At 47.7% G+C, this 25,522-nt stretch overlaps 1 protein-coding gene across 1 annotated transcript in view; it reads left to right on the top strand.

Moving 5' to 3' along the window:
* The first annotated feature begins 112 nt into the window (after positions 1-112).
* Positions 113-25,522, top strand: part of NFATC2 (nuclear factor of activated T cells 2) — a 138,947-nt gene continuing 113,537 nt past the window's right edge. Inside the window, exons 1-3 of the mRNA XM_019640921.1 lie at positions 113-404; positions 18,372-19,374; positions 23,737-23,908. Of these exons, the coding sequence (XP_019496466.1) occupies positions 296-404; positions 18,372-19,374; positions 23,737-23,908 (1,284 nt within the window). The 5' untranslated portion in view covers positions 113-295. The remainder of the gene's footprint in view (positions 405-18,371; positions 19,375-23,736; positions 23,909-25,522) is intronic.

Genomic DNA, 25,522 nt, shown 5'->3' with positions numbered 1-25,522 from the left:
CCGGCCTGGCCGCCTGTCCCCGCCTTCCCCCTCCCAGGGCTGCAACAGGTGCCTCCCAGAGCAGGAAGCTCACGCCGCTGCCGCGGCTCAGCTCAACCAGGCGCGTCCGGACTCGCTGCGCCAGGCGCGCCATCTCCGGACCCGGCGTGCGTCCCCACGAGGACAGCGACCCCGCCGCTCCACCTGCCTCTCTGCTCGCTTCCTGCCACCTTGCCACCCCACGGCGAGGGGCCCGGGAGAGAGCCCAGCCTGCCCTCGCCCCCCACCCGGCAGCCCTCCCGCCGCCTTGCGCGCCATGGACGCCCCGGAGCAGCAGCCCGACCCCGACGGCGGGGAGGGCAGCTCCCAAGACGAGTTCGACTTCTCCATCCTCTTCGACTATGATTATTTGAATCCTATCGAAGGTCCGTGGAGGCTCCCCCCGTCCCCAGGCCTGGCCTCCAAGCCCGGGCTGGGGCCTGGGGAGTGGGCAGAGGGCCTCTGTGCCCCTCCAACTTCCTGCGGGGCTTGGTGGGTGGGGGGTGCCTCTCCCCAGGTGAGAGGGAGGGCAGGAGGCGTCAGGGACTGCTGCCACCCTTAGGGGGCGGTAGGCTCACTCTTGCCCCGCAGGACGTCAGTTTCCAGTTACTTGTGACTTCTCCCTGAGGGTCACTGGTAGCAAAGCCAAAGGTGGCAGGGGCCTCAGCGGGCCGCTCGCCTGCTGCTGGGCGGTCAGAGGGCAACTGGTCAGAAGTGGTTTGCTTTTGGAGGGAGGGGGTGAGGCGGCCGAAGAATGAAGCTAGTGAGAGGGGGCTGGTGCAGAAAGAGGCTCCAACTGAACCTAATTATCAGGGCAGGTGAAAGCTGACCCGCCTTCCTCCAGGCGCCACCGGGGGTGGGGTGAGCGGCGTTTGTTGGGGGCCTTTGTATCGAAGCTAAGGAAGAGGTTGTCTGTGTCTAAAGCTGGAGTGCGGTTTGACTTCACTGTTAGGAGGCCAGCCCGTTTCCTCCGTGGGTGGTGCTGCTGCCTCTGCGAATTTCCCCGCCTCCTCCTCCTCCCCCCAGTGGATCAGTCTGAGCCTTAAGTGACACCCACCCCAGTCAAAATGCATGCGGGGGCGGGGGGCGGGGTGTTCAGCCAGCCTGTGCCTTCAAGTGCCCTTTTCCGCTGGGGGCTTGGGACTTCCCCAGGCTGGGCTGTCACTCACCTGTTCAATAGGAGCCTTCCTCAGACGGAGGAGGAGGCTGCCACCCAACCTCACTGTATTTTTCTGGTTAGCAGGTTGTCTTGGAAAAAAAAACAAAAAAAACCAACCAGGCTTCCTAATTTTGACAGCCCAGCCCAGCCCATGCTTGCTGGAGCCTAGGGGCAGGCCTGCTGGTAACTCCCAGATGCACCAGGGTCTGGCTGCCTGTGGAGTGCAGGAATTGGTTGTGCTGGCTGGTTTGTGCAGGCGGCTTTTTCACAGACTGGGGTGGGGGGGGGCTTGCTGTTTCCCAGAGGTGCTGTGTTAGGCAGGTGAATGAGAAGGTTTAACTTTCTGTCCATGCATCTTCAATGGCTACCTTAGGTGAGGGGCTTGCTGTGACCTCTGGGATCCCTTCCCATGGATACCAAGTGAAGGGGGGTAATTAGTAATTATTCTGTATGTTGGCTGGAGATGGAAATAATTAGCCAGAGAGGCCCGTCTTCTCGAGTTGCAATCTGGAGGCCATCCTTGGCTTTGAAAAGATGCACTGAAGAATCTGCAAATGATGCCTCTAACATCAGCGGTCTCTCTGTTCGTTAAGATTAAAGTCATGTTTTGCAGGGAACTAATACTTACACACCCCTCCCAGATTCACAATCGGCTAACTTTTTTTTTTTTTTGGCGGGGTGATTTCCGGGGAAATAGTTTCCAAGCCAGATCTGATCTGATGGGAAGCGCTTTTTATAGTTTTTCTTGGCAAGTGGAGCTTGGTGACCGCCAGATGGGTGTCTAAATGACCACAGTGAAAGCCCAGGAATTGTTTTTTTTTTCCTTTATAAATTATTTTTTGAAACAGTTTTAGTTTTACAGAAAAGTTGATAATATAGAAGGTTTCTATATACCCAGCACCCACTTCTCCACATTTTTACTATTTTACATTAGTATGTATTAGTACTGTTATAATTAAAGAACCAGTATTGATACATTATCAAGATCTAAAGCCCATACTTTATTGAAATTCAGGCTGTCCTTGTTTCTTGTGAGTTTGACAACTTTGAGGCACACTGGTTAGGTATATTGTAGAAGGCCCCTCAATTGGGGTCTTTCTAATGTTTTTCTCATGGTTAGACAGGGCTATGGGTTTTGGGGTGGAAGACCACAGGCGTCAAGTGACCATTTCCATCCCATCCTGTCAGGGGTCCCTGCTATCCACCTGATTTGTCACTGTTGCTGTTGACCTTGATCAGTTGGCCGAGGTAGCGTTTGTCAGTTTTCTCCACTGTAAAGTGATGCTTTTCCAAATTGTGCTTTCTCTAAAGAAGTTACTGTGTGTTGCCCTGTGTAAGGGGTGGGGAGTTATGCTCTGGAACCTGTGAAATAATGACTCCTTGCTGAGAAGTAGGCAGCACAGAAATGTCATAGTGCAGGAAGAGAAGGGAAGTCGTGAGCCTCGTGAGGCTAAAGCAAGCTGTTCCAGATGTGGGTGCGGCTCTGGCTTACCCAGATGTTAATGGGGTCCCCTCTCTCTGCTTCTGTGTGGTGGAACTCCCCAAGGGCCAACACTAGCCCTTATATTGCTACTAGGCTTTGTCCCAGGCGACAGCATATTGGTGATGGGTGTGAGGCGCTACCCTTAACTGGACATGAGCTTGGCAAAAACCAAGGAAGGAGAAAGGCTGCTATAAGGGACAGAGGCTGTCGGACATTGAAGGTACTTAGAGACTTGGGGGGAAGTCAGATGCTCATTTTATGGAATTTGAGCATGTAGCAGATGTTTATTAGCTCATGTCCTAACTCCTCCAACCCTGCAGGGAGGCACGGCTGTCACCCCCATTTTGCAAAGGGGGGTGCTAAGGCACAGAGAAGTGAAGAAATTTTACCAAGAAGTATTATAATAGCTGGGTAATGACAGAACAGAAACAAACCTGGAGTCCTGCTTCAGAGCCTGTGTTCTGAACTACGGCTGTTCTTCATTCCCTTGCTGGATGAGAGACACACGCACAGCAGTTTGTGAGGGGCCTGGCACCATGGCAAGGCCGAAATTTAAAACATTTACCAACTGAGTGATTTTTGGACAAGTCATTTAACCTCTCTGGATCTCCGTTTGCTCATCTGTCAAATGGCTGAAATAGCAGCATTTACTTTATAAGGCTGATTGCCTTAAATGGGTAGCCCACTTAAATCAGTTGACAGTGTGATTTGTTACTAGCATTTTATTAAACAAGCCCTTGGTATTTTGAATAGAGGTGCTCGGTAAATGTGAGCCATTATTCCATTATTTGTCCAACTAACTATTGAACACTTAATTGTGTTAGATCCTGGGGTTATAATAGGGAATAAGACCTGACCCTTCCCTCACTGAGCTAGAGCGTCTAATTATTTTCTCTTGTCTAATTGCATTGGCTGATATCTCCAGTAGTGTGCTCATAGTTGTGGAAATGGTAAGCTTCCTTGCCTTGTTCCTGACCCCAGCAGGAGGACCTCTAGTGTTGCGAGGTGTATGTGTTTAATTATGTCAAGGAAGTATCCACCCATTCCTATTTCTTTTAGGGTTTTGATTAGGAATGGGAGTTGAATTACATCACAAACTTTTTGGCATCTATGGAAAAATAGGATTTTATTCTTCTTAGATCTGTTAATATAGATTTCCTAATATTGAAACATCCCTGGTATAAACCCTTCTTGGTCACAGTGTATTATTTTCTTATGGTGGTGGGTCAGTGTTGGTTTGATAACATTTTATTCAAGATTTTTTTCAGCAGTATTCATGAGGAATATTTGTAACGTCCTTTTTTGGTGTGCTACTGGGTTTAAGTGTCTTTTATTTTCTATGCTCAGGAGCAATGTGTATATTGTTGGGACAATTCAGTTTCTAAAGTTGTGATAGAATTCTCCTGTGAAGCCATCTGGACCTGGTGCCTTTTTGGGGGGCTTATTCCGGAATCACTTTCTCTATTGTGCCTGTGGGAATTGGTGTGTCTACAACTTTTTGTTTCTACTGGAGTCAATTTTGGTAAACTGTATCTTTTAAAGAAATTACCCGTTTCCTCTGCCTAGGTTTTCAAATTTATTTGCCTAGAGGCATGCAGGGTAGATTCTCATTTTTCCCACTGAGGGAGACAGCTAAGTACATAGTAACAGAATGAATGGGGTCAGGCCTGTGGGAGTCCTCACCAGGACACCTGACCCCACCTTGGAAGGGAGAGATGTGCTGACCGTCAGCAGACAGAAGTTGAATCCTTTGTGCCTGCTTGTGAGTCCAATGAATTCTTACTTCTCCTAGCTGTAATACCCTGGGAGAGACAGATGGGTACTGGAAACCTCTGGTCACCTCCAGAGGTACCACATCCTCTCTGGGCTGTGTCAGGGATGATGCGTTGGGAGCACTCGTGTCTGGTGTGCCTCGGTGGGTCTGGTCTGGTGCAACCCTCCTTCAGTTGCTGGTAAGCTAATGCACAGGGCGCCAACTTGGACCTTTCAGGAAGGGAAACCATCCTGCTTATTGCTCAAAGAGTCTACCCCAGTGATCCTTAAACCTTTTGGGTCATGACCCTTTGAAAAGCTGATGAAAGCCGCCGATCCCATCCACACACACACTATCAGGGCACATGTGCACACATACTGTGCATGAGCACATCCCACCCCACCCCACATGTCCCCCTCTGCTCTCCTCTGTCCTTTCTGCCGTTTTCAGGGAGAGTTACAGACCCAGCTGTCGCCCGTTCTCTAATGTCACCTGTACTTCAACTCAGAAACACCTGCTCTCAACTCATTCGCAGGAGACAATTAAAACCTCATTCTCTCAGCAAACACTTATTGAAGGCTGGTTTTGTGCCAGGCCTTGTGGGGGTAGAGAGAGAATTAGATATGGTCCTGCCCTCGCCTGGCCCCCAGGCCTCTGTGGGATACGGCCTGGTAAACAAATAGGGACAAACGAGGTGCTAGGATATAGTATCATGGGGTTTTTTTTGGTGCTTACTAAAAATAGAGCTCTACCCTCAGCGAGCAGGTTTGCGAACATGTGACATTCAGAGCCGTTGTCGTCTGTGTTCAGTTAAGGACAGGCCTTAATAAGCTTGCTCTGCACAAATAGTGCCTCCAGCTGCAGCTGGAAAGGTGCAGTGAGGCCTAGAGTTGAGCAGCGGCCTTGTCAGGGAGGCAGAGGAAGCGGGAAGAAAGTTCCCTTAATCCTTCTTCACTATTGAACACATGTCATTCCAGCTTCCAGATTAAAAGGCCTCTGTTCCTGAGGTGGCCTTAGATTTTTGATTGGGAGTGGAGGCCCTTAAAACCTTAACGCAGTGGTATTTGGGTTGGTTCCCAAGGCTTTCTAGTCCTTATGATGTGATGGGGTTGAGTAAATTTGAAAAATGCAGCCTTTGTGGCCAGTGGCTCTCAGTCCTGGCTGCACATTAGTGTCTTCCAGTCACACCTGGACCAATGAAGTCAGACTCTTTGGGGTCAGGTAACTTTGCTGAGAGCCATATAGTGGTACGTGGCAGAGCAGGCCTGGGACCCAGGCAATTGGGAATCTGGCGTCCCCACCCTCAGCACTACAACTCAGCCAGAATGTCATCGACTCCAGCAGCATGGGGGTGCATTCACCCCTGATAGTTGATATTTATGTAATTATCGTGGTATGTTTACTGCTGTCCTAGTGGGGGTATACTCATTATAAAATAGCAAAAATAAAAATGGGGAACGACAGGATATAAATGGGAGTTCTGCAATTTTTATATTTCTTTCTACACCTCAGTCGGTTGGTTGTGGTGCATGTCTCCTGGGGTACATGGTCCCCCAACTCCGGAGGCCATTGGCTCAGCAAGTCAGAGCACCAGGTCTGAAATCAGAAAATCCCTGGCTTGAAATTCTGACTTAGCTGCCTCTTACCTGTGTGTCCTTAGCCAAGCCATATTCCCCGGCATTAGAAAACACGCAATAAATAATTGCCAAGCAAATGGATGAAAAGTTGCATCGTTCCTTATTAGTGGTATGCCTCAAGGCCCATGAGTCTGATTCTCTGGGCTGTGTTTTCTCACCTGTGAAATGGGGATGGGATGGTGGTGCGTACCTTCTAAGGCTGATGGTTTCCATAAGGCGGTGTGATCAACGTGCCAGCTCCCGGGCTGTGAATGTTGCATGGCAGTGGTGATGGACCCTGAGAAATCTCCTAGCTCCCCTGACTTCCTGAGGCCATTGGCTCCTAGGAAGAGAGAGTCTTTGCCTTGGGCTTTGATGAACCCTGAGCCTTGAGACAAGATGGCCTAGAATGAAGCAGTCCCTGGAGAGGAACCCTGGCCGCTGGGCTTCAGTTGGCACTATAGCAAGTTATCTAACTTGGGCGCGTTTGGTTCCGACTTTAAAAACTCATCGGGCCCCTGCCTCAGCCCCAGAACTTGGCTGGCTGTCTACAAAAGCTTTCTTGGTTGTCCAGACTCCAGGGCTGGGAGGTGCCTCTGTGACGGCACCTCTCATGGCACCTGCCCTGTCCCCATGGGACCCTCTGAGATGCAGGCCCGGAAGATGCAGCCCTGGATGGCGCAGCGTGATGGAGCCTTGTGGCTTCCTCCCACAAAGGGACTTCCTCCTTCCTCTCTCCCTCCCTCCCCAGAACAGGAAATACCCACAGGCTCCACAGAGCTCCGCCAAACGAGGCTTCCCTTGGGGCTGGTTTAATGCGAGGTTGGGTTTTTGCTGATTGTTCCCAAACTGAGACCAGAGTAGAAGTTGAGACTCAATTCGGGGGGCTCTTGCTGGGATGGGTTAGAGGCTGCTGTCTGCTTCCCTACATGGAGCAGTGCCCAACACTTTTGGGGTTCCCCCAAAACAAGAGGAACCGCCTTTGACTCTTCCCTGAACTTTCAGTATACATTTTTTCCAAAATAGGGAAAAGTAGACATAATGGTATAATTAGATCCCCAATTTCAGGCTTCAGCAATTATCAACATAAAGGCCAATCTGACTTTATTCCTCTCCCAACGTATTCTCCACATCCCCTGCCCCGGTTACTCTAAATCAGATTCCAGATGGCCTAATAGTTTATTAATAAATAGATGAGTATGTAGCTCTCAAAGATAAGGACTCTTGAGAAAATTCAAATAGCATTGTCAAACCTGTAAAAGAATAATCCCTTCATTTCAAACGTCCAGTGTTCAGATTTCCTGCTTGTCTCAAAAATATCTTTTTGTAGTTAATTTATTTGAGCCAAGATCCAGACAAGACCCTCACATTGTATTTGGTTGACATGGCCATTCTGGCTCTCTTATCCTATAAATGTCCCCATCAGTCTGTTTTCTTGCCATTTATTTGTTGAAGAGGCAAGGTAATTTTCCCTGTACATTTCCCCACATCCTGGGTTTTGCCAGTGGCATCCCTGTGGTGTCTTTTGACGTGTTCCTCTGTCCCTTGCATTTCCTATAAAGTGACATTTAGATCTAAAAGCCCTGTGGCTTGGACTTTTAATGCTTTTTTTTGTTTTGTTTTGTTTTCTTCTGCAAAAGAAATATATCAAAAGCAGACTGCAAGCTACAAGCAGAGCAAAGAAATTGCTTTTCCTGAGTCCTAATCTGAGGTTTGGGGAAAGAGTGTTTTCTCAGTGGGGCCTGTTTTAGTTACTAAGGTGCATTTCTAAAAGCCAGCCCTTCCCAAGTGAATTTTAAGTGAGTCATGCCTGGGTGAGCTTTCTGAAGGGAAGAAAGTCGCCTGCAGAGCTTGGGATTTATAAAGGTCCATATTAAAACAAACCTGCTTGGGCATGCCTGCAAAAGGGGAGGACGTTAAATGAGGGCAAAACCCCAAAAATGTTGTCTTCGATGCTTATAAAAGTTATTGCAAAGACTACAGAAAGGGACTCTTCATCTGTGTGATCCTAAGAAGGTGGGCTACAGGTCTGACATCCGTAATGGGTGACATCACTCTATTGTCGTGGAGAAAGGAGGAATGTCATTAATGGCCAGGGTTGGCAAGGGCCACTGATTAAGTGTGCCAGCTCCCGGGAACATGGCACCAAAATGAAAGCTCCTGGGGAAAAGTGTAAATAAAGAACCTGTCAGTCAATAAAGTATTAATTTTAAATCTCTGCCCCTGGCCAAGAGTTCTAGGGGCCCTGCTGTCTTCAAGGGGGAGTTTCCACTTGGATTTCAAATTGGCTGAAAGGAGGGTGGAAATCAGCTCTTGGGTGGGGGGAACTCTGTGGGGGTGAAGCTTTTTGAGGTGCTGGCATAAAGGTGAGAGGTCTTTGCTGAGCTGGTTAGAGGATGAAAAGAGGGGAGGGAAGGCGGCTGTCCCCACCCATGTCCCCTTGTGCAGGCTTTTGATGGAGATGTGGGTTTAGCCAGGGCTGGCCCTCTTTCTGCTGGAGGCTGATCTGAAGTCTATTTCTGGTGAATTCCTCTGATCAAATCTTCCTTCTCCTTTTGGCGAGGAAGTCGCCTGCATCCTGCTGTCTGTCATGCACTGCATGACAAGTGTGGAGGGACTGTCTTCTGTCAGAAATGGACCTCTCGGAGTTACAAGCCTAAACGCCAGTGGCTGTCTCCTCGAAACATGGAGGCCATGCAGATAGGTGACCCGATAAATACATTATGGTGCAACCATACAATGGGATAGTACACAGCATTAAAAAGGAAACTGCAGCTGCGTGAAGCGTGGATGAATCTCAGACAAACTGTTGAGTGAGAGGCATGACATGTGTATCCTGTTTGATTTTATTTGTGTGACATTCAAGCGCAGGCAAACCCAGTCTATGGCAAGAGAAGTCAGGCTAGTGGTTTACGCTGGGTGAAGGTTACTGGCTGGCTGGAGCCACAGAGGAGCCCTTTGGTGGCATGGAAACGCTCTGTATCTTGCATGGTGGATACACAGGTGCGCACACATGTAAAAGGGTGTGCGATATACATTTAATATTTGTGCATTTTACTGTATTTCAGGGATGTCTGCATTTGAATCCCAGTTCTGCCCTGGTTGTTTTTGTGACTTTGGGTGAATCCCTGCAGCCCCCCGAGCCTCTGCTTCCCCATCTGTAGAACAGAGGAGTTGATAGTACCTGCCTCCCAGGCTGGTTGGAAGCTGCAGAGAGGGAGACAGTACACGTCAAAGCCTGCGGCACAGTGAATGTTAACTATTTGAATGAATAAAAACAGGAAGGTTTATGAACTTTTGGAAGGCAGGATGGCCCCATGGAAGGACTTTAAACCAGCAAGAGGTGGCTCTTTCCATCCCACTTTGAGGCTGGAGATGAGACCTAGCATCTGCTAGACGCCTGGGTCCTGCGGCCCCCATCCGAACGCTGACCTTGAGGCACGCGAGTTGTATAATAGATTGCATGCATTTCTCTACCCCGCTCCAAAAGGAATACGTGTCAGCGGTGGCTACGTGTGTTTTTGCAAACAGCCATGCCAGCAGCCAGTCTGTGAGGCTCATTGCTTGCAAATTGTCCCAAGTCCTGTGTCCCAGGCGCCTGGCCTCATGGCAGGTTGCCTGGGAAGCAGGACCAATCCCTTCTTTCTGCCCAGTCTGGTGAAGGCAGACAGCTGCCTTACGTGGGGCAGGGTCAGCAAAGAGACTGCTGGTGGTGGCTTTTTCCAGCGGTTCCACGTTGATGAGACGGGATGGGAAGCTGCCTCCCGCCCCATTCTGGCATTTTTGGACCTGACTTATCGGGATGGAATTTCTCACCTTTCATGCCCTGCGTCTGCATGTGTCATCTCTGAATGATGAGAGTGACAACCTGATTCTCCACCATTATTAATACACATGATTCATTGATTGGGAATCCAATCACCATTCTGCGTGTGTGCACAGGGGGCTCTTTGGAAAGTTTGCTGCACGTTGAAATTGTCACTTGAAGGCGATCTGTAGTTTTTCTAAGGAGTTCTTTCTGATCGGTGGTGCAAGCCGCCAGATGAAAAATCCATCCACCTTCCTGCTCCCTTTGGCGACTCCTCACAGCCTGAACGCGCAGGAACTTACAAGAGTAGTTGGGGTGGTGGAGGCAGGATTCCTTCCCTCCACCTTCTCTGCTTTCTGCCCGCTGCACATGTACGGTCCAGGTTATGGCATCTGAAGCGCTGTCATGGCAACAGACTGTGATGTCTCAAACCCAGGGCCTGGGAACCGCACCACCTCGGGGTGTGAGCTCATTGAGTGGTGGGTCTGTCACCTCAGACGAGGATGGACCGCAGCTTGGGGGCCCTGCTGCCAGCCTAACAGGCGCCTGGCCTCCAGGCCGTGCCCCGGTTCCACTCCTTCATGTCCTTCTAGCCTCAAGCACCGGTTCTTGTTGTCCCCTCCCCCGCCAAAGGACAGACACCTCATGTAGGTTCTCTAGCTGGGTTTCTATTTTGGTCACTTTATTCTGCTTCCTGAAAATTCCACCCGCCTGTAGTTCCAGGCGGAGAAGATGTTCTCTTGCTGTTCCTTTTTTCAAAAGTGATCTGTTGGCCAGTAGGTTGGCTCTGAATGGCTGCCTCAGTCTTGGCTGTGTGTCCCTGAGGGTGAGTAACAGGCCCCAGGAGGCCCCAGGAGAAGCGCTGGCAGAGACCACCCGTGGCCTGAGTCTGATTTTTAAAATAAGCGTTGGCTCGATCCCGTGGCAATGGAGGGACTATGACTACCCCAGAAGAAAGGAATCAGTGTCTTTAGTTGTTGGGGTAACTTCTTCCTGATGGAGAGGGCCCCCAGAGAAGTTTCTATCCTAGGGGGGGGCACCTCATTTCTCCGTGTTGGGGTTTAGGTGTCACCATCCAGGAAATAGCCCCTTTCATGAGAAGCAGGATAGAATAATGATTATGGGGGTAGAGTACCCGGCTGCCTGAGACTGAATCCCAGCTCTGCCACTCAGAAGCTGTGTGACCTTGGGCAAATGAGTCACCCTTTCTGAACCTCATTTTCCCCATTTGTAAAATAAGGAAACTGTATCATCTGTTTCATAGGGTTCTTGTGAGATAAACATTAATATATATGAAATACAGTGGCTCTTGGTGTGAAGTAAATGGTATGGATGTGTTAGTTATGATCATTTCTATTATTGCACGTAGCTCGTTGAGTCACTAACACTTTAGTAAGAGTTAGTTCAGCTCCCAGGGTAAAGAGTACAAAGCATGGAATGGAGGGGAAGTTGGAGGCGTTCTTTACCTACTGCACATGTTTCCTGAATGTTGGCAGAATCTGTGGTGAAAAGAATTCCCAAATTGCTGACCTACCCATTTTATTTTTATAAAAATGTCCCCCCCTTTATTTATTAAAGCTTTTAAAGGCACTTGGGGCTGGTGTGTGTGTCATACTTTCAAGTTATAAAATAAAGCAATGAGAACAGAGAAAGGGTAGAATTTTCACTTAAAAGATCATCTTTCCATAATAATGTTAACATACCAATAGGCCCCATTTATTATTTATCCTGTGTGTGCTGGGCTTTATATGGATTAGGTGACTTCAGGTGGGTATGGTCACTGACCTCATTCGCCGTGTTATACTTGAGGACTTGGAGGTCTCCCAGGTCACACAGTGGGGGTGTGGGGGCAATGGAGCTGGGGTCCCCCTAACACTGTGTGTTGACTGAGACCAGCTCTCAGTGCACACACCTTGCTGAGGTGGGGCTGGCGTGGCCTCCCCAGCCATCTTGTCCTGCAGTTTCTGAGAGTGGCCAGAGGTCTCCCCAAACCTTCGTAGGGCCTAGATGTTGGGTGAGCACCTGGGAACTTGATGAAGGGAAGGGTGGTGGTAGTTAGAACTTTCTGATGTCTGCTGTAGGAATGAGTTCCCTGCTGGGGCCGACAGTGAGCCTGACATGTGTCAGTTCTGATTCATTTCAGGTTTGAGGGCATGGCTCATGGGTGGATGCCCACAGCATGGGCATCTGTGGGATGCAGGCCCTGTGTGAGGCACCGGGCCGTACGGCATAGAGCTACAGTTCTCAGCTGGGGGCCGTTCTGCCTCACAGGACCCATTTGGCAATGTCTGGAGATGTTCATATAGTTGTCACAACTGGGAGACGGGCGGAGATGCTTCTGACCTCTAGTGGGTAGAAGCCGGGGATGCCACTAAACACCCTCCAGCCCTCAGCAACAAGGAGTTGTCTAGCCCCAGATGTCACTCGTTCTGAGGCCGAGAACCCCTGGCCTAGTGGTTGATGGCACTCTGAGGCCTGGGTTCAAGCTGTGGGACCGCGGGCAAGTTAGTCATCTCTCTGTGCTTCAGTTTCCTCATCCGTAAAAGGGGAATAAACAGTGCCTACCTTATAGGTTGTTGTGAGGACTAAATAATTTACTACATGTAATGTGCTTACAACAGTGCCTGGCATACAAGTTCTCAAAATGTGAGCTGATTTTTCTGTTGTTGTTATTATTATTATTATTATTATTATTAATTTATTATTAACCCGTATCTGCCTTCAAAAAGCTCAGTCTAGTGGGGAGACAGACAAGCTGAATCTATCATCGATAGACTTGACTACACGACTCTAGATTCTAGGAACACGGAAGAGCTGACTGACCCAGCCTGCGGAATCAGCAAGGGCCTTCAGGGGGAGGTGGCCCAACTGGAGTCTTGATGGACAAATAGTGGCTTGCCAGGTGAAGTGAGGACAGGAGGTATGGAAGGGATTTCTGGGCAAGGGGAACAGCATGTGCAAAGGTGTGAAGGCACAGAGGATCTAGAGCAGCAACGCCGGAATCCCCCACCGCTTTTTCCACTTTCTTCCTCTTTGAGTATAGATGCTTCAAGTGTGGGCCAGGGACTTCCCATGGCAGGTGAGATGGTTTTACAGGGTCCACTGTTGGGTACCTTGCACATGAGAGCCATCTCCTTTGAGCGTTACTTCTTTTTGAACTAGTCAGAAGGAGTGGTGTCTCAGTTAAGTGTGCCTGTGTCTTTAACACCTTTCTCTCTGACACTTGCCATTCCCGCCTCCCACCTCCAGCCTTAAAAAAGGCAGGCTTTCTGGGGTCATGGAAATGTGCTACATCTCGATTGTGGGGGTGGTTAGAAGAGTGTATAACACTTGGCAAAACTCATCAAGCTCTACACTCCTAGTCTGTCTGTATAAGTTACACCTCAATAAAAAAAGAGCATTGCCGGGGGTGGGGTGGGGGCGGAGAAAGAGTGGGCCCCAGGCTCAGAGCCTTTGGCTGGCCCACAGTGTCTCGCTTGAATTTTGTAACTTTTATTTTTATTGTATTTTTACCCTACCTTCTATTTATGGAGGTGACACTGATTTTCCATTTGTGGTAGTGGCGTCAAGTTTCCCTTTAAGTAAAAAAAAAAAAAAAGAAAAGAAAAACCAAAACATTAAAGTAATATGTGAATGGATTTAAATAGAAATATTAAGTAAATAGTATTTACCAGTGATACATTCTGGATATATCAAAGATCAGGCAAGTGGTTTTAAAAAAAAGCAAGATTTTTGGCAATCTTTCTGGTGGTTCTGAGATGAAAGTAAGTTTGCCCAGTGCTGTGTGGGCATTGTGACGGCTGTTAAAAGAGCTGTCTGCTAGGCGGGCAGTTGTTTAAGGAGAATGAGAGAAGGATTCCAGCTACTTAGAGAAATGTTTCACTGATGAGCTGTTTGCCTGAGATTTACTGTCAAATACCCAGAGGACTGGGAAGTAAATGATTATAAATTACCTTCGTTTTCCCTGCTAGCTGTTAAACTTTCAAAATCTTGGGGGAAGAAAATAGAAAGCCTGCTGCTTGGGCTAATTAAAACCAATGTAAATGCTTTGAAAGCTTTTGCTCAGCAAAGCAGCCTTTTCTGGTTTTAACTGCTGCCGGGGAGTGTGAGGGACCTGTGTTTGCATGGCGGGGTTCTGTGACTTTTCACAGCCCTGACGGGGTGTTTCTGATAAGATGTAATAATGCAGGTTTTCTGATAAGGCCGGAATTTTTGCTAAGAGACTTTTGGTGTTTTGTTTTGCTGGTTCGCAGTGTCGGGGATTATCAGAATGTTGCTATGGATTTGACGTTAATCTCTTTCTAGACTAAAAATCTATGCTCTGTTACCTGCCAGGAAGGTGTGTGTGTATGTGTGCACGTGCATGTGTGTGTATGTGCTTGCATGCCCAAATACACATTTATATTGACTCGAAGCTTTTACAAGAACTCTAGACCCTACAGACATTAGCTGGAGAAATCAAAGGATTTCACAGCCAGAAGCAACCAAGGAGACGGACCCAGCTTAACACCACCCTGTTATAAATGAGAAGGTTGAGACATAGAGTTGGTCGGGTGTGGGACTTTTCCAAGGCCACACAGCTGGTTAGTGGCAGTGTAGGAGTGGGTCTCAATTTCCTGCTTCCCAAACCAGGGTGTCCTGACTATAGATCATGTTATGCCACCCTCCACCACCACCTTTAAAGTAAAATAAAAACCTGTTTCTTTTGGGAATTATGTTTCTTTTCCCAACGTAATACAGAACTCAGCCTCCATTCTGCGGTACCACTGCCCGCTAATTACTTAGCCTCCCTCTTTGGAGAAAGTCACTGTTATCTGTAACTTCCACAGAAAGCCTATGTATCCAGCAGCCGTGTGTGTGTGTGTGTGTGTGTGTGTGTGTGTGTGTGTGTGCACATTCTCTCACCCTCTGTTTTTATACTGTATGCATCTTTCTTTTCTCCTTTAATGCTATATCTTGTGGTCATTCCATATCCATGCAGAAAGAACTTTTTCAACCGTTTTTAAGAGCTGTATGGTATCCCATTGTATGAACGAACCAGGATTTAACCCATCCCCAAGTGATGGACATTAGGTTGCTTCTAGTCTTTTGGGATTATAAACAAGGCAGCACTGACTAATCTTATGCACACTTTATTTTGCACATATGAGAGTATATCTGCAGGATACATTTCTAAAAGCGACATTGCTTGGTTCCAAGGATATGTGTGTTGGGAGTTTTCATACGTTATTACCAAATTACCTTCTCTTGAGGTTGTATCTTCCTACCTTTTGGTTTGGATATTAGCATCTTCAAGGAGTAGTTTAAATATTTCACACGGACTTCTCTGAACTCGCTTTATTTGTTCATTCAGCCAGTCAACAAATATGTTTTTGAGGGCCTGCTTTGTGGCAGGTCGTATCCAGGTGCTAGGAGTACATTGGGGAGGGAGAGAGTCCTTATGGAATTGACTGATTGCTGGAGGTAGGGCTGGAGGTGGTGGGAGAGACCAACAGTAAACAAATAACTTCAGAATTACTTAACTGGAACTCTGAGAAGTGCATGGAGCAGATCAGGGAAGTGTGAGTGGGGTCTGATGGAATTGAGGAGATCAGGAAGCCTTCCAGAGCACATGACACTTGAGCTGGAGGAAATGAATGGCTTTAGTTATGTAGAGAAAGGGCCTGGGTATGGGTGGGGGAGGGGCAGTGGAGGCACAAGGAACAGCAAGTGCAAAGGTCCTGAGGCAGAAAGGATCTCAGTGCTTTCTATGAACAGAAAGACAGCCAGTTTGGCTGGAATCCAGAAAGAGGTGTGAGAGCAGAGAGAGGTGAGGCTAGAGGGGCAGGTAGGCCCCAGATAGGCTGGCCTTACTAGAGTTTGTTTAACTTTACCCTAAGAGCTATGGGAAGCCATTTCAGAGCTCTCACCTGGGGTGAGGGTACCATCTGGACCCTGTGCAATCAGCTCAGCTAAACCAGACAGCACGTACCCCAGGATGGCCCAGAAAGGGCTCCAAGGAGATAAAGGATCACCTGTGTAGTCGCCCTACTCCCCAAGGCACGGGCCAGTCACACAACTTTAGGACACGATTGTGGCCCTCGGACATGATTCTTTCTTTTGCATATTAGTCTCTCAACAAATGTTTATGGACGGCCTGCAAGTGCCTGTGCTAGGTGCTTGGCAAGCAATGCTGAACCACTATAGACACGATTCCAACCTCGGTGGAGCATGGAGTCTAGTGCGGGGGTCTCAAACTTCTATAAAGGGCCAGATGGTAGATAGTTTAGGCTTTTATGGGCCATACAGTCTCTATGGCAACTACCAACTCTGCTGTTGTAGTGCAAAAGCAAGCCACCGACCATATGTAGACAAATAGGAGTGGCTGTGTTGCAATAAAACTTTATTCAGAAACACAATCTGTGGGCCGGATTTGGCTCATGGGCTGTAGTTTGCCGGTCCCTGATCTAGTGGGATGAGATTTCCTACATAGATAAATATCTGGTGTGATGTGTGCTGGTAACTGGTGTTGATGGAGAAAAGATGGCAGGGAAAAGGGGTGAAGAATGACCCTGTGGCAGGGATGGAAAGGACCTTTCTGATGGGCCAGTCTAAGGAGGGGTTGACTGGGCAGACACATGATGACGTTAAGGGAAGCAGCCATGTGAAGATCTTGGGGGCAGAGTTTCCAGGTAGAGGGACCAACACTCAAGAACTCTGAAGCAGACTCAGATGGAAGAACAATGAAGGTGTCAGTGGGGCTGTCGCTGAGTCAGGTTGGCGGGGAGGCTGGGAGTGGCGAGACGGGCTGGGGCCCAGGACAAGTGTGTTAAGGACTTTATATCACCTCTGAAGTGGATTTCAAGCCTTTAAAGTGGATTTTGCAAATGGCCATTTCCAGACAGCTGTGTGGAGAACAACCTAGAGAGGGCAGGGAATGTGGAGGACCAGGGAGGAGGTGGCCTCTGTGGCCCAGGTGGGAGAGGATGGTGGCTTGGACCAGGGTGGTTGTGTGGAGAGGGGGTGACACATGAATTTGGTTTCTATCTCACAGTAGAGGGGTCAGGATTTACTGATGGACTGGACGCATGAGACAGAGGGGTCAAGGCCGCATCAAGTGACGACACAGTAGGTGGAGGGGCCTCTGCTGAGCTGGGGCGCTTGAAGGAGGAGGGGAGTGAGGGATAGTGGGAGTGGATAGCAGGTTCCCTCACTGATTCCACTCTCTAGCCATGGGGCCTTTCGAGGTGGCAGCAGAAACCCGAGCTAGATGGCCACGGTTAAAGAACAAATGAGGTCGTTCATTGCATCCCCTGGTTTTGATAGTTTGGGAGACTCTGTATAGCCAGGGCCTTGCCTTTTGAGGGTCAAGTGGCTTGTCTGTGGGATCCTGCTAATTCTGTCTTCAGGTGAATCTCTTCCCATCCTGGGGCCTCAGTTTTCTCATCTGTAAAAGGCCACAAATGAGTCAGGAGTCCCGGTTCTGAATTAAGCCACTTCTGACACTCAGGCATGACCATATGGGTTTTTTTTTTTAAAGATTTTTATTGGGGAATTGGGGGGAAGGGGAACAGACAAGTTGCTGTCGTTTTGTTCTTAAGCCTAGTTGTGGAGAACGTTGCTTCACTGGCCCAAGTTGGCACCATCACTGCGCTCTTCCTGGGCGAGGCAGATCAGTCGCCAGCTTCTGGAGCGGCTGCTGGCCACTCACGCTGGCTGCTGGCTATACACGGTAGCCCATGGCAACCCACGTGCCGTAGCAAGCGACTCACGGCATCCTAGCTCCAGGTCGAGCTGTTGTTCAGCATCTTAGCTGTGGAGGGCAGTGTCACTGGCCCTCATATGTGGGATCCGAACTGGGGCCCTCTGGCGTCCCAAGCCAGCTCTTAACCATCGCGCCACTCGGCCGGCCCTGAACATGTGGGGTTTGAACCCAGAGGCTTATGGACTCCAGGCCAGCGCAGCCTCCCTCTGCTCTTGTATCTGTGTCAGGCATGTAGAATGATGAGATGGGCCTCGGTCAGTGTTTTCCAAACTGTGAGTCCCAACTGGTGGGACAGGAAATCTATTTCATGGGGTGTGACCAGCATTTAAACAGTGTAACCCCAGATAGGAGGGAAGATAAGAGTGTATCATATATAGCAGGGTAAGTATTGATTTGTGAAGCTTTTGTTTCAGCTGTGAGTGGATATGATGGTGTGAACTAGGTTGTGAAATCAAATGCATTTCTTCTGAGGGTCCCATTTGGATAAAGGTTTGGAAGCCATTAGCCCAGCGGGTCATCCAGGCCTCCGGCCAATGCTGCCTAGCTAGGCGGAGCTGTGCTGGGTTCACCTGCCCTAAAACCCTTTGGCTTTGATGTCACTCTTCAAAGAATCTGGGATGAAGGGGCCTCCTTTTCCTTCTGGTGAGGGGAGGAGGTTCCAACTTGGGGTTTGGCGTGGTGGGGATTTAAAAAAAATAAAATAACAGGCGACAAACCCAAGCTGTGATTGCTCTCATCCGGAGTTCTGTTTTAGAGGCTTAAAAAGACCCCTCCCCCCTTCTCTTTCCAGAAGAACCGAATGCACATAAGGTCGTCTGCCCACCCTCCGGACTTGCATACTCTGATGATATCCTGGACTATGGCCCCCTCCCCAGTCTCGCTGGCGAGCCCCCCGGCCGGTTCGGAGAGCCGGATAGGCTAGGGCCCCAGAACTTTCTGAGCCCGGCCAAGCCAGCAGGGGCCTCGGGCCTGAGCCCTCGGATCGAGATCACTCCGTCCCACGAACTGATGCAGGCAGGGGGGCCCCTCCGCGTGAGAGACACTGGCCTCCTGGGCGAGCAGGCGCCCCTGGCAGGGGTGGCCGCCAGCCCGAGGTTCACCCTGCCCGTGCCCGGCTTCGAGGGCTACCGCGAGCCGCTTTGCTTGAGCCCCGCTAGCAGCGGTTCCTCTGCCAGCTTCATTTCCGACACCTTCTCCCCCTGCACCTCGCCCTGCGTCTCGCCCAATAACGGCGGCGGGCCGGACGACCTGTGTCCCCAGTTTCAAAACATCCCTGCTCATTATTCCCCCAGAACCTCGCCAATAATGTCACCTCGAACCAGCCTCGCTGAGGACAGCTGCCTGGGCCGCCACTCGCCCGTGCCCCGTCCGGCCTCCCGCTCCTCGTCTCCTGGTGCCAAGCGGAGGCATTCGTGCGCCGGGGTCTTGGTTGCCCCACTGCCCGGAGCCTCACCCCAGCGCTCCCGCAGCCCCTCGCCACAGCCCCGGGACGACGGCGCCCCCGCTGGGTATCTGCCCCCGGCTGGCTCTGCCGTCCTCATGGATGCCCTGAACAGCCTCGCTGCCGCGGACTCGCCTTGTGGGATCCCCACCAAGATGTGGAAGACCAGCCCCGACCCGTCGCCAGTGTCTGCGGCCCCGTCCAAGGCCGGCCTGCCCCGCCACATCTACCCGGCGGTGGAGTTCCTGGGGCCCTGCGAGCAGGAAGATAGGAGGAACTCAGCCCCTGAGCCCATCTTGCTGGTGCCGCCCACTTGGCCCAAGCAGCTGGTGCCTGCGATTCCCATTTGCAGGTGAGTTGGGCTTTCAAAACCACTTATTCCACGGCTTAGTGTTAAGAGAAGGTTTTCTGGTTATGAGCATGGGATTCAGAATTGGCTAGACTGGATTTCAATCCTGGCTCTCCATTTACTGGCTGTGAGACCCTGAGAAGGAAGTTCAATTCTCTGAGCCACAGTTTCCTCATCTGTAAAATGGGTATAAGGTTACCTGATTTGCTGGGTAGCGGTTATGAGGATGCAGTCATAGGGTCAATATGATACTGATATGGCACCTGGCTCGCTCATTCATTCATTCATTCATTCAGGAAGTATTTATCAAACACCTACTATGTGCCAGGCATTGTTACAGGTGTTGGGGAGATAGTGGTGAACAAAATAAGCAAAAATGTCTGCCTTCATGGAGCTGGCATTCTCGTAAGCACAAAGCAAGCCTTAGCACATACAATTCGCTATCTTATTATAAGAGGGATTGATATTTGTTGGTATCTGCTATGTACCTCAGGACTGCAACCAGTGATACGGAGGCTCTCAAAAATGTGTGAGCCATAATCCTCAAGGAGCTTAAAATCTTGGCAGGCTGAAGAGATGCAGAGAGCAGTGTGTAGGCTTTAGGCTCTCTCAGGATTGGATTTGAGCCTTGGCTCTGCCATTCACTGGCTGTGTGAACATGGGCATCTCGGGTGCTTCCAGCCAACTGTGCCCATAATAGACATCACTAATCACATGGGGCCATCTTTCTCATTGAGCGCCTTTTTGATGCCATGCCCAGGGCAGACACTGCTAATCAATCAGGACTCTCCTTTTTCCTGAGCACATTTTTGTGCCCTGCCCAGGGCAGACATCGCTAATCAATCAGGGCCTTCTTTCTCTCTCAGCACCTTTCTGGACCTTGGTTCATTCCCTGGGTGAGATGAGGGTAGTAAGAGTATCTGTCTCATGGTGTTCTTTTCAAGGATTAGGTGAGATGATATATGTCAAACTCTTGGCATAGAACCTGCACAAAGTTAGAGCTCAAAAAAGGTGCAGCTTTCATTGTTATAGGCGAATCGTCTTACAGAGGAGGCACTTTAGTTGCTTCCTCATTGACGAACTCCTTGTGCTAGGAGATTGCGCTCCCAATAGCCTTCAGAGTCATGATAGTGACTATAATAATCACCAGTATTTAAGGATGCTTGCTATGTGTGAGGCAGAATTCTAAGTACTCTGTATGTACTATTTTATTTCATTATCACATAACCCCGATTTGGTGTTATTTTTATCTTCATTTGGTGATAAGAAAAAGGAGGCACACAGTGGCTAGGCACAGATATTATCCTGTCTGTTCTGTTAGATGAAGAACCTGAAACCTTATGCTATTACCATTAGCCCAATGGGTTTCAAAGTGTTGTTTACTTTCAGCAAATGGAAGCCTTTTTTTTTCTCAAATAAAATGTTGACTACCAAAATAGCTGATGGTAGAGCATTTTGATTGATGTGGGGTTGAAAGTAGCCTGACTTAACCCCACATGAGACTGAGATGAACCAAAATGAACTCCTACTCTGACATTTCCTCCAAAGCACGTTTTGAGAACACTAGTGCCACAGTCAGTCAATCGGGGTTCCTTAAGAAAAGGTTTCTGGGTTTAATAGAGTTAAATAGATGCCTTTGCGCAGGGGCCATGCCCACCTATGGACAGAATGTGAAGTGATTTCAAAGACTATTGGGCCACAGAGCTCCGAGTTCTGTGACTAACATCTCAGAGAGCCACCTTAGGAAATGCTGGTGAGGACCAACCCCTGGCATAGGCTGAGCCACCTGGGCTCAGAGAGGTGAAGCGGCACGCCCACGAGCACCCAGCTAGTTAATGACTGAGTTGGAAATTAGAGCTCAGGATTCCTGACTCCTGGTTCTTTCGTCTACATCTCAATCTCCAAAACACGACTTATGTAACGACTGGGAGCGGAGAGGAACATTAATGTAAAATATGGCTGAGCTGCATTTATCGGAGACTTTATTGTTTATAAAATCCTTCTTTCTTCAGCCTGTGGCTTGATCTGAGAGGTTCTAATGTGTTAGAGTCCTTTAGTCCCCACCAAGTGCCAGTTTGTGCCAGCCAATGAGGTATTTGCAATACTTATCTATAGGATCGAAAAAAGGGGCCATTCGTGGAAGTCTCAGGATAACATTTATCTCAGGTTGTGTGGACAGCTCAGCAAGAGGGCTGGAATTCAAATGCAGGATTTCAGACTGGCTCCAATGGTCTGATTCTTAAGATTGTATTTCAGTTGTCAAAAACTTATTCCAGAATAAGGAAACTTAGAAGTTGATAGTTAGGGATAGCCCACCGAATCTTCTACACAACTAAATTTTTTGATGCTTCAAAACATACAGGGGTGGAAGGATTTTTTTTTTAATGAGCCTTATTTTACAAACTTAAAAAAAATTAATGTGCAAAGATGATCAGAGAAAGAGTATTTAACACCTGTGGCACCTTGGCTGCAGGTAGGAGCTTGAAGGCACGTTGGCACTGTAGTTAAGATAGAAATAAAGGCACTTTGGGCACCCTAAGACTTCAGTATAAGAGGGGCTTTAGGAGGCAGTGTGGTTGGAAAAAAGGGATGAAGATTTGCTTGCAAAGTGAGGATATAATTTTAAGTGGGTCTATAAATTCAAGTTGGACTCTGGCACTGATGCAGTTTTTGAGGTGCCATCTCCTTCCATCCCCCACTTTGATATTGCTATGATAGACAAGGGATAGAACCAGCTTCATTGAAAGTGCTTAACTAAGTCTAGTTGATAATGTCAGTTTCTAGCAGCTCTGGACTTAGTGGGAAAAAATACCCTGATTGGATTAACGATTTCTGCCATATGTGAAAAATCAGGACGTAGTGACACAAATCCGTGCGTTTGAACTTCAAAGCTACAGTGACTATCCAGGGATTCTTTGAAATAAAACTGCTCGTTTATTCATTCGTTCATTCATTTATCCATCCATCCACCTACCCACCCACCCCCAGCCACTGAATACTCTTGAGAACCTCTCAAATGTATTGTTCTAGAGTCATTCCACAAATGAGATATTTTCTTGGAACTATTTTAAGTAAATTAGTAAGATATGAGTCTGTATAGATGTGGGTGGAGCACTGGACTAGGAGTCAAGAGACGTAAGTTGGAGCCTTGGTGGTGTCTTGCTCTGTGATCTTGGGAAAATGTCTTTAGGTTCTCTGAGGCTCTGAACGAATGGTCTACATAGAACGGCAAGACCTCAGTCAATTTTTAAATGACATAATTCCAGCCACATATCAAGTACCCGTTGTGTGTGGTGAGTAAGGCTGAGATTCTATAATAACATAAAACTTAATGGCATGCCCTCAAAGATCTTATGACTTCAGATGAGAAGGCATGTAAAGCTAATATCGCAACTAAGTCAGATCATCTACAGGGAATAACGATTTGAAGTATGCAATATGTATAGGAAAAAAATATTTTTTGAGCACCTATTGTGCTAAGCTCTTTATATAAAATCTCAGCGTCCCCCATTTCACAGTTGAGGAAACTAAGGCCTAGGGAAGTAGATGCATTTGCTCAAAGTCACACAGGTGGTTAGAGGTGGAGCTGGGACTTGGGTGTGTAACTCTAGTCATGCTTTTGACTTTTACTCTTGACTTAATATTAGGGGGTCTGATTGGTTTGGCTCATCCATACCAAAAGCAGACACCTCTCTGTGGTTGGATGTTCTGCACTTGACATGATGCATAGTAACTGTGACTGGGAAAGACACTCTCCCTAAAATTTACTTTTAATTGAGATCAACAGACAGAGAGGGATAAGAGCTGAAGCAACTCTCAGATGCCACCTAGTCCATTTGTTATGTGGTTATAGGAGACGGAGGATAAGAAAGGGAAGTTGCTTGCCTAAAGTCACATGGCATGTTAGTGACAACGTGGGGTTCCTGATTTCCATGTTAGTGTTTCTTCTTCTATACATACTCCTCTGGAAAAGCAAAACATCCTGGATATGGGGTTTTTTTTTGTTGTTGTTTTTTGTTTTTTGTTTTTGAGGTAGGAGGTGATACTCTTCAAAATCCCCAGAGGAAAAGAAGTTACAGCAGTTAGCAACATGCTAGAACTAACAAATAATGAAATTAGCTTCATGAATTCAGATGTCAGTCCCACTGTCTCCATCCAGATGGAAGAGAAAGCAAAGAAAAAGATCTCTGTATTGCGAAGAGCCTTACCTGTCATGTCTGAGAAACGTGCTTCCTAACAGCCAGCATTCTATTCATATGCCCACTGGGCACTTGGTTTTCAGAAAAGGGGCCATTTATGTTTATTGTACAGGTTGACTGATTCTGATTTATTGTACACAGCACTGATTCTGTTTTCCTTTTTCAGTATCCCAGTGACTGCATCTCTCCCTCCGCTCGAGTGGCCACTCTCCCACCAGTCAGGCTCCTACGAGCTGCGGATTGAGGTGCAGCCCAAGCCACACCACCGCGCCCACTATGAGACAGAAGGCAGCCGAGGGGCTGTCAAAGCCCCAACCGGTGGCCACCCTGTGGTTCAGGTATGGTCTTGGCTTCTTTTTATTTTGTGTTCCTTATTTGTTACTAGGTGATTCACTTGTGCTAAGCCACTGCCTGTGGCTTGTTAGGTTGAGGTGTGTGACTCAGCCTTTTACTTCTCTGAGGGATGGGAAATTCAAGATGGAGTTAGTATCTGAAACGAATCCAGCTACTGAGAAACCAGAGAAGAAAGTTTTTTTGAGCTGGATAAGGAAAGAAATGATATTCATGCTTACTCTTCCTTTCTCTTTCTGGTGGAGATACTGCTAGAGTTTTGCAGACGTTTGTGCATTGACAGAAGGTTTCTAAAGCCATCATTTTGTGTTTAAATTTCAGATGACAGTCTATAGAGGAAAATCAATGTACTCTTGCAAAATATAGAAAAGTAGGAAAAATGAAAACTATACATAGTCAAGCTACCTAAAATAACTATTATTAGCATTTTGATATATTTCCTGTTGCCTTTTTTTCTGTTTATAAGCATGGCATTGTCTATGACTGTACATTTATGTATTTGACGTTATAATAGTTTGTACTCTGAGTTTTTTTTTTACTTTGCATTATATCATGAGCATTTCCTCCTGTTTTTTCTTAATAGTCATCTTTTATGTCTGTGGCTTTTAATTCAACCTCAGATTTTTTTTTCTATAAGTAGAGAAGTATTTTCTTTCTCAAAAATCATCAGAGTTGAAATCTTCTTTGTTGTATAGTTTAGTTAATCAGCAACTGCTGACCTACCAATCGACTCAATTAACTAGACCGTCAATACACTTAAATTAATTTAACATTTTTTGTATTTGCCTTAAAGTGAGAATTCTATGATGAGAATCTGGTGCAGCATGCATCAGAACCCTCTCGAGTAGTTGTTAAAAATATAGATTCTTGAGCATTCCCTGAAACTATTGTACTTAATTAGAATCTACAATACATGGCATGAGTAGAGTTTAGACAACAAGCAAACAAACCCAAATCCCCAAAATCTCCACAGGTGCTTTGGGTGTGTATGCCTGGTTAGGAACTTTTGTGATAATATTAGGAACTGATAAGTCCTGGCATTTGTTTTTTCCTAAATCTGACATCACAGCCATCTTGGGATCTGTTTCTGTTCATTGCTCCTTTTCCTTGGCCATGAGTCACATTTTTCTTTTTCTTCGCGAGTCTAGTAATTGTTGACTATATTCTGACATTGTGGTGATACTATATACAGGACACTGCAGAGACTCTGGATTTTGTTATCTTCCTCTAAAGGCGTACCTATTCTGGGATGGGTGCCTCCTGGCTTGGAGGATGATGTTAGTCTGTGTTTTGGACTCAGGTGTAGACTACCTGAGTCCAAGCCTTTGGTGGTAATAGAGAAACTCACTCAAAGCAGATTAGAAAAAACAGGATTGTGTGAGGAGGCTACTGGGCTATTGCAGAAAACGAGACCAAGAGATTCAACTCAAGAAGAACCTGGGCTTGGGAAGTCATGGCTCAAGTTACTTCTTTGCTCAGTGAATCCATTCAGCAAAGGGGTTCATTCTGCAAGTATTTGTTGGGAACCTACTTTTTGTCATATACTGTGCTTGATACTGAAATATATACTGAAATATAATGAAGAATAGAAACGTTATGAT

The sequence above is a fragment of the Hipposideros armiger genome, unplaced genomic scaffold, assembly GCF_001890085.2.
Source record: "Hipposideros armiger isolate ML-2016 unplaced genomic scaffold, ASM189008v1 scaffold_54, whole genome shotgun sequence".
NCBI lineage: Eukaryota > Metazoa > Chordata > Mammalia > Chiroptera > Hipposideridae > Hipposideros > Hipposideros armiger.
The sequence above is the reverse complement of the archived record's forward strand: the minus strand, read 5'-3'. Positions and strand labels throughout refer to the sequence as shown.